At 38.6% G+C, this 9,814-nt stretch overlaps 1 protein-coding gene across 2 annotated transcripts in view; it reads right to left on the bottom strand.

Annotated features, from left to right (window-relative positions):
* Nucleotides 1–5,735: 5,735 nt before the first annotated feature.
* The window catches only part of GALC (galactosylceramidase), a 38,745-nt gene continuing 34,666 nt past the window's right edge, over nucleotides 5,736–9,814 (bottom strand). For both annotated transcript variants that reach the window (XM_063332772.1, XM_063332770.1), the window contains exon 17: nucleotides 5,736–8,432. In XM_063332772.1, the coding sequence (XP_063188842.1) occupies nucleotides 8,289–8,432 (144 nt within the window). In that variant the 3' untranslated portion in view covers nucleotides 5,736–8,288. The remainder of the gene's footprint in view (nucleotides 8,433–9,814) is intronic.

Raw genomic sequence — 9,814 nt, 5'->3', positions numbered from 1 at the left:
TGCATCCCTTTTCTAATGAGGAAACTGAGGCATGGAGTGAACCCAGGACACCATGTTAGGAAGAAATACCATACTAGGACATCCAAGATTTCTTTAGATCTTCAAACTGTTTGTATTCATTCTGGTTTGCATAGGGACCTTGAACAGCAGTTGCAGTTTTCTACCCTTTGACTGGTGCACTCCAAATCATCTACCACTCACTTAAAGCTCAGGTAAATTTAGTGAATTTAAATGTTATAAAAAAATTCAGGACTATCCAGGACTGCACACAGTGCTCCATAACCACTTAAAACCATAACAGTACATTTTGAAAAGTCAATACAGCTTCATAGGTAAATGCATTATATTCTGCATTAACCCCAACAGAGATAAACCTAAATAGAGAATTTCCAGATCGGAAATGCACAGCATGCAACGCGCACTTCTCTTTTACCTGCAGTAGAGGGCAGTGGTAATACTTACATGGTACTGAGCTCCTTGCAGGATTAAAGAAGTGGGATGTGGTCCACAATCTTTTGAAACAAGGAGGCACAGGGAGAAAAAGACAATTCAGTTAGACAATGCAAGGATAAAACCTCACAGGGCAGAAAATAATCATCACCACACCTATAATCAGCACTTTAGTCGAAGCCAGCAACTTTTCAGAGAAACTGCCTTCTGAAATGACCTAGTATGGGTAACTACCCCCAGCAGAAGTCTTCAAAGGCATCTGAGGGTGTAGTATATGCTCATCAGGGAGGCTGCTAAACTCAGACTTGCTGAAATCAGGTTTTGATCTAATAAAAGCAAGCCCGCACCCTTTCTGCATAAGGCCACTCGGGGAAAGGAGAAAAAAAAAAAAAAAAAAAAGAAGAAAAAAGTCAAATGTGAACATTTTGGTGGTAAAAGGACGAATGATAAATAGAAACCTGGTCCAAAAGGAAAGAAAGAAAATTCTTCAGACTATTAACACTACAATGCCTGATTGTATAAGAAAAGTGAAATTGGCATCTACGATTCCAAAGTCACCAAAAACCAAAAGAAAAAAAACTCACCTTCAGTCATTAATAGCACCATTGAGGTAGCCACCTTGTATGGCACTGGGGAGCCTGTGGGGCGATAAATGTAGAGAAGAAAAAATATAGATAGGATGACTTGTGGCTTGGCAGCTAAAACACCATAAGGAAGTTTAGTTGCCTACAGGGTCCTGCTGATGCCTTCTTGCAGAACCTGTTTTATATGTATTCTATTTATCACAAAAATCCTGTTCCAGTGAAAACCTATTCAGTTTCATTAACTGTAGACTATGTGGGAAAATCCAGTGAAGTGACAATATTGCAATTCAGCACAAGAAAAAAATTAATTAGCTGTAATTAATTGAATTGTACAAAAGATGAAGATTATTGCATTTTCACCTGGCTAAGTATTTGAGTGGAAAGGGTGACAGATGTCTGTGAGTATCCAATATTTAAAAAGTCTGAACAGGGAAGGAGAATGAAACCAAGGGATATAAAGAATATATTTACGTTTCTGGAGGGTGGGATTTCTGTTGCAGAGATCTACTAGAACTATTGTTAAGAAAAAATTATTTACAGCTTTCTCTTATGGCATTTGAAAGGAATCTCCCACATGGGTTCAGCAACAGAAACTCCCACTGGCTTGGGAAGTTGGTATTCATAGTAATAGAATCATAGAATGGTTTAGGTTGGAAGGGACCTTAAAGATCGTCTAGTTCCAACCCCCTGCCATAAGCAGGGACACCTCCCGCTAGACCAGGTTGCTCAACACTGGACACTGCCAGGGATGGGGCATCAACAGCTCCTCTGGGCAACCTGTTCCACTGCCTCACTGTCAATATATCTATATGAAAGCATTTCATCTCATCAAAGCATTTTGTCTCTCAAGGTAGCATCACAGGTATTTCACAAAGGGCTCAAGCCACCCCACAAATAAACACTAGAGCTCAATAGATATTAGATGCATTCAGCAGTATCAATCCTGCTTTTATCATAAATGGGGAAGAAAAGCTAAACTATCTCCCTCCACCTCTTACACAGATCATAAATGGAAGTAATGATGCTGTTTGTTTTAAAATCAATAGCAGAATAGCCACCTACAAAAGAAAAGTGGAAGTTCTCCCACTGTTTTGTCTCAGCAGTCAACTAAGGCAGGCCCCAAAAACATACAACAGGAAAAAATTCTTACTTGGCAAGGAAATGGGCTGAACGATCAACAGGGTGTTCTCAGCCTCCTCCTCCTGGTACAGACTTGCCCTGCTGCGTTGAGCAAATTTCCTACAATGCTAGCAAAACATTTTTTTAGGATAAAGGATCAGCTGAGCAGCAAGAAAAAAACCTGAAGTTGAACCATTAAACGGCAATCTTAGACTGAATAGGAAATAGGCAGCTTATGCCAGAGACATCATGCATCCCAATGCAGCTTTATAGATCTCTGTACCAAGACACTAGTGCGTACCTCAACTCAGCACAAAACCTGTCTGATCTCTTGCCAGCAAACACTACCATTTATTGCTCCCACTACAAGAGCAATCATATCAGAAGCGAACATGGACACCCTTAATAGGATTTGCTGTTTGCCATTGCCGTGTGCTCTTTCAAATGCCTCGGTTAACTTAGTGTAATCAAGCTGAGAGGCTATAGAGCCACTCCTGGGCGATCTCTGATTGGCTGATGTACATGAAGCTTCCCAAAACCTTGGAAGGAGGGTGGCAATAATAGACAAACATTTTCCCTTTTGTCACAGCTCTGCTGCTATGCTAGCAGAGAAGAAACCTCTTGCAACCAGGAGCAGGACTGATTCACACATCACAGGCGTGCCTTTCAGATGCATAACCTGTTAGAAAACATGACAACCTTTTCTAATCCTCATGCTCTTGGAAAACAGCAGCGACTATAATTAGCTAAAGAACATTTGCTTTTTAGTAACAATGAAGTCTTGTATTCTCTATAGGCATTTTAATTAAATTATTGTTCATGGAAAACAGCAAGGAAGATGACTGCATTTCCCAGAAGGAACTGAACAAAGGAAGTCAAGCTAAACCTGGACTGTTCTTCATTTTTCCCTGATTTTTTGGGTACACGTGTGCAGAGTATGTTTTGGGTTTGTTTCTTTTTGTTGTTATTGGTTTTGTGGTTTGGTTTTTTCAAGTCATTTTGTTGTTCGTAGAATCATAGGGTTGGAAGGGACCTCTGGAGATCATTCTAGTCCAACCCCCCTGCCAGAGCAGGGTCACCTAGAGCAGGTTGCACAGGAATGCGTCCAGGCAGGTTTTGAATGTCTCCAGAGACGGGGACTCCACCACCTCTCTGGGCAGCCTGTTCCAGTGCTCTGCCACCCTCAAAGTAAAGAAGTTCCTCCTCATGTTTAGGTGGAACTTCCTGTGCTCAGGTTTGTGCCCATTACCTCTTGTCCTGTCGCTGGGCAACACTGAAAAGAGCCTGGCCCCATCCTCAGTCAGAGGTCAGATAAGGTGCCCCCTCAGTCATCTTTTTTCCAGACTGAAGAGACCCAAATACCTCAGCCTTTATCTTCTTTTAGACCATCAAGGGTTCCCAGACCATGGCTACGCAACATTAGCCTACTGTACCAGGTTCTGTTTTCTCTTGCAAACCCTCAAAATAGTACAGTACTGAACCATCCTCTGCTATAGTTCTGCATTTTGAAATGCATCCACGAGCACAGTAAAACAAAAAGGACTGTTCTCCTGCTCTAAGTGAGGTACACTTGATACCAACAGAAAAGACTTTTTTGAAAAAAAATAAAAGTAAACACTAAAAAATATTTTTAGGTTCCTTTCATCTCCACTTTACAGAGATATGCCTAGGTTTAGCCTGGGGTGTACAAAAGTGAAGGACAGGTTTAATGCACTAGTTGCAAAGATAGTTGGAGCCCCCCTGACAAAATTGATGTTTGGGTTCTGCATCTGTTTCTAACCTTACCCGAATAGAATTCCTTGAGGGAAAAAATACTGTCTCACAGTTGTTTGTCTTAGCCATGATGAAAACCACGCAGAAGTATCTTGGCATATAGTGAAAGCTTGGCGACACTGCTGCAACACACATTTTCCTCTGCTCAATTGCTAGTAGGTGTTTTGGGTTTTTTTAAAAACACAAGTTCCAGAAACAACTACTTTATTGTTTCAGTGACACATGAGCATAAATCAAATGAACATATCTAGTACAAAAGGAACTTGCTCTTGCTAACTTCTCATGCATTACCAATATTAGGCAGGATGATTGCTAACATTCCAGCCACACACAAAAATCATTTAATCTTTACCTAAGATATCTTCGTTTAGAAAATGGATAATCATTTGCATTTTATTTCTCTGTTTCAGCAAGCCCTGACATCAATTGGCACATGGTATTTCTTCTCATTAAAGTATAATATGCTCAGAAACTTAAAATAGCTGCCTGATGATTCTGCTACAAGCCTAGCAAGTCTTAAAACCAGGGGTTTTTTTACAGCCTTCCCCCAGAAAAACCACTCCTAGCATGTGCTAGACTTGTATGAATGTAATACTTACAAGGGGGGGGTAAAAAAAAAAAAACAAACCACAAAACCCAACAAAAACCAAAACAACCTCCCCCCAAAACATCGAAGTGAGGATAATAAGGTCTCCAAGCACTGCTATTTTCATAATATGCACACCCCTCCAGAACATGGACTCTGGCTAGAAATTTCAGGTAAGCCAATGAAAAATTAAGTGAGAACAACTAACCTGCTGCTACCATGCAATAAAACTGATTCCACAAGGAAAGGGCAAACCACTATCACCCCAAATCAAATCCTGAACTAGGAATTTACTTTTGATACAGTGAAACCAGGAGGTGGCTGCAAAAGCAACCATCATCAGTAGCCTAAGGTAAAAGTCTCCTGTAATTTTAAAACAAAGGAGTCCTGGTGTTTTGCAGGAATTTGAAAGTCCCAAGAACTGCTGATCGTGTCCAACCTCAAAGGTGGGGTGACACAGAAGGGACAGAATTGATTCTGATGCAGTGTTTGTGTAGGTGGTAGTACATACCTGGCTACTGGAAGACAGTATTTCCAGGGTAATTCATATCTACTGGCATGATAGCCTTGAAAACATGAGTAGTTCTATGGAATGTCTCCCTGCCTTTTAAAGTTTAACGCTTAAGTTTGGGGAGGTGGGGGGAATAAAAAAGAACATTTGAAGCTAGATTCAAAAGGATACTCAAAGTAAAGAAGCCTCATTTAAACTTTAAAAGTACATCCATACAGCACTGTCCGTTTCCATAGCTCAAAACAGACTTTCAGCTAAATCTCCCAAGACTTTAGTACTCAGCAGTTCTGCATGACTCGCCCTCAAATACAACTTGATTCCCTTAACTAAATGCAAGGTAAAAAAGAAAAAAAAAAAACAAAAACAAAAAAAAACCCAAAACAAACCAAAACAAAACACCAAACCAAAAAATAATAATAATAAAAAAAAACCAACAGAAAGTAGTAAAATGTATATTGAGCACTGTTTTAAAAAAAAAAAAGTCATTTTATCAACAGCACGAGTCCTAATGCATATGGATTTTGAGTTATTTGTTAATGAGGGCTGTTTGGCTATTCAGAGTGTCAAAAAAAACTCTTCCAACCCAATTAAGCTAATGCCAAGCATATTTATCAGGAATCACAATGGACAAACTGTCAGCTTTCTTACTGGAGAAAACCAAGTCCCATTTACAGAAGCACTCTGCACAAATAAAGGGTTTTTAAGTGTTTTATTTGTCCTTTTGGAATGATTAGTATTTATAATCAACAACATAAATCCACCCCTCAGTGAAAGACCTGACAGCTTGTTATTGCCAAACATATTACAGCCTGCTGAAGGGTGAAGAATTACAGACACATAAAGATGAATAACATTATATCACCATTAAATCACTTACTCTGTTCTTAACAGTTTAATCCTCTAACATTATAAATTAAGATTAGAAAAAAATAATCAACACTTCCAGTGACAAAATACATTGTGTTTAGTACACAATATAACAGTACAGTTTATTACACTAGTCCATTAAAAGGTAAAAAAACTGGACAGGTCCTTTGGAATAACTGCATCATTGCTGATCTCTTTCTTACACAAACACTGCTTGCAGCCACACAAGCTACCAAAAAATCTCCAAGAAGTATCCCACTAGGAAAATCCATCACAACTAAAATAAGTTTATTCTGAGAACTACTTCTCCTATACTCATATTACTTGAATATGAGGACCTAAAATTAGATTCCTTCACATCTGGAGTTACCAGTGACATCCATTCTGAAATCGAGCAAGTAGTGAACAGATTTGCGCCCATACTTCAACCATCAAATGAAACTGAAGTGGAAAAATGGCTTTCATTTTTCACCCAGTTAAATAAATAGTAACCTAATATTTGGCAGCCTTCTACAAGAGTTTGAAAGTTAAGTGGTTTGGACCATTTTTCAAGGTTAACAGCATGTATGAAACTTGCACATATGAATGATTCATAACCAATCAATAGCAGTATCAGTATAATTGCTAAAAGATAAAACATTTTTTCTTATTAGAGATGTGATTTTGAGATCTCTTCTCCAAAAGCTAATTTCGAAGATAACCTTTATAAAAAATTTCCAGTAATGATTCATATTACATTAACTCTATATTAAATGACAACTTCAAAGACTGAAGTTAACACTTACTGGAATCAGCCTTCAAAATAAAGCAGATCAGAATAATAATCTGCATAAATCAAAGTATACTGCAAATCTGTTTCTCTAAGATAAGATTTTGCATGCTACAGATAGCCTCATACAGCTATTAGTGCCTTATCAAGACTGTGGAACTACTCGCTTTTCAGTTAGGATGTGAATGTGAAAAGTAGACGGACACAGGAGGCATGTTTCATTGTGGCAACAGACAGCACCTTCATTCAAACTGACCAACGGCAAACAAGGAAAATTCAGAAGCCGACATAATTTGGAATGTGTGTGATGAAAATCCTATTCAGTATCTCATTGTATTCCAAATGAATATTGTTTTTATGTAGTGTAGTAACTTGGAAAATAAAACAACAATGAAACAACGACAAAAAAGAATCCCTCCTTTCCCAAGGATCTGAAATTAGCTCTGAACTTTACTCCATGATGCCTAGAAAAATTTCTAAAACCAGATACTATTGTGTCAATGCCACTGCCTGGCACACTAAGCAATTCTGTCTGCGTCCACCTGCTGCCATTTACCTTATGAACAGATTGCAAGCTCTTAAGGGCAAAGACTATTTTTTTTTTGTTTTATTTTATACCAGGATGTGATAATATCCATATCTGCTCTGTGCTACAGTAATATAAGCAGCTGAATAACATTGTTATACTTTAATTATTTTCTGCTCTAAGCTTTAGATCCATCAAAAGTGAGAGATGTTTGCCCAAGTTTCTAGGAACAAAAGGCCAGTTTTTCCACGTGTGATCTGAAACAAAAGTAAGCACTCTGCTTGCCAGCATAAATGACGCAAAGCTTTTATTCTTTGCACCATGCAAAAAAACCCCACAAGGCTATCATTAACGAACTGCAAGTTACAGTATCTCTTCATCCATTTCAACCCTTTCATTGGAAAGAGGAGGTAGTTTAGAATTAAGGCACATCCTGCACTGCCTGATCAACCATAAGGCACCTTTCCATTCCACTGAAAATACAATCTATTTTAAGGCTGGCAATTAAAGTTGGAAGAAGTAATCAAATGCACTTGGAGTACTGTAATGTCTAGCCTCAGACTGTAGCAGAAAAACAGACAAAACACCTTTTTTTTTTTTAACCTAGAAAAACTAAGTACTTTATCCAAATGAAATTTGAGAATGACAGACCTCCAAAAAGTATGGGGCCACTGGCTCATAAGGCTTACTGGCATTTAATTCTTTCTTTCAGAGTGAAAGGAATGGACACAATCATTTAAGTGTTAAAAGTGCATCTTGAGATACCTCTGTCTTCTGTTAACTTCTAAAGTTATCTTAAAAGTGAGCTGGGAAGTTAAGAAGTTGTTATTAAGAGATTTATATCCATGATTTTGTTTTCATCATTAGCTTGAACTAAAATTTACCCCCAAAAATCGAAGAGCAAAAATCCCATAGCAACCAGGGGATAAAGTTACAGTCATGTTGATATCTATTCAAGTAAAACTTTAACAAATAATAAGGACAGAATTCAGATTCCTTGCCAACAGATCAATCTCAGAGTAGCATTAAGTTGCCCTCAAAGTTTGAGCTGGCTCATATTCAAAGTAATATGAGAACTGTGTTCTTCAAATGCAAAAGCTACCTCAGCTAGCTTCAACATGAAAGTTGTCAAACTGTGCAAACTCAAATGAGCGAGTTCCAATAGCCGCCCAGCCGTTACTTGGTTTAGAAATGGTGACATTCTCCCAGAGCGGATAACCATTTAACAGTCCTGAGGCAGAAGTACCCTGTCAAAAAAAGGAAAAAGTTAGCTTTGTAAAATCCAGTGATTAAGTAAGTGTGTTGACACTGAGCCTACTCACATGGGAGAAGAGACAAGGCAGAAAGATGTCAAGTCAAATTTCAACTATATTTCACACATTTTTCCATGCAGAGGCGCTTCTAAATATTGCACAGAATCCTCCAGTGCCCATGAGCTCTGTGAAACAGATCTAATGCCTTTACAGTGAATACGTAAAAGGCTTATCTTCCGCTAACTCTCAGCTTTGCAAACTCAGAGTAGAATCTGAAACGTAAACTGGTTTTCCTCTTCCACTTGTGTCAGGTTCCCTCAAACAGCCCAACTGTATTAAGGGATATGATACACCTGGCCCTGATTCTGCAGAATTCGGTAAAAATCAAAAGGAGAGAGAGAGATGTATTTTAGACATTAAGCTGAGAGGAAGAGGGGACAGCAGAACTTTTAAGTATCATGCTGCCATTAAAATTAAAAACCGTTTCACAAAAAGTTACAATTTATCTTGCCAGCGTTTCACTAAACAGTATTTAGAAAAAACTTACTTCAGTTTACTTGTATTTCTTAATCCGAAAGACAATCACAGACACAGATAAAAGCAAAGAATGCCTTTCAAGAAGCAGTCAGCGTGAGAATTCCTTAAAGAGGGCTCTGCACTCTTGTTACATCAGAGGCATATTTGGTACAAAATACTCCAGCAGCACAGATGGAAGCTTGCAGCATTATCATTTTAAAATTAGAAGTGCTGTTTTGTGTTTTAAACAATTTATGTTCACATTCAGCACCCCATTCAGGTTAGCAAATGTCTTGGCCCATTTTACAGATAAGTGTAGTGTACAAAAGCCAAAAATAAACTACATCCATTCCAGTAAATGCTTCAGGTACAAGTGTCTCTTTGTCTCCCAACGTAAAAGCACAAGAGACAGCTTCTAATACTCACTGACATTTTAGGATTAGAAGACTCGGTGCATAATTTTAAAAAAGAGTTTACTTCAGTAGGAGATCTCCCCAGCTACCCCAGCTAGGATTCAAGCTTCCTCACATTTCAGGCCCCATTGCAGTTGCAAAGGTTATATTGGTCAAAAGGAATAGGCATTCAACAGAGGAACTTAAAGCTTTTTAGTTACTTGTGCCAGTGTCACAGATATATTTAAAGTAGAGCTTGGGACTACTTTCCTCATCAAGTGACTATGGCCAAAAGGGGTGGCAGGAGGGGGAAGAAAAACCGTGGACAGGCTTCTCATTATCGGTGACCCATTTTTACAGCAACGTTATGCCTACGCTTTTTCAGTATAAGAAGGAAGGATGGCAGCTCATCTGAGTTCTCCAGCCCTTAACTAGCTCCACATTCAAGGCCTTAGTACGCAAAGGGAA

The sequence above is a fragment of the Chroicocephalus ridibundus genome, chromosome 4 (assembly GCF_963924245.1).
Source record: "Chroicocephalus ridibundus chromosome 4, bChrRid1.1, whole genome shotgun sequence".
Lineage (NCBI taxonomy): Eukaryota > Metazoa > Chordata > Aves > Charadriiformes > Laridae > Chroicocephalus > Chroicocephalus ridibundus.
The sequence above is the reverse complement of the archived record's forward strand: the minus strand, read 5'-3'. Positions and strand labels throughout refer to the sequence as shown.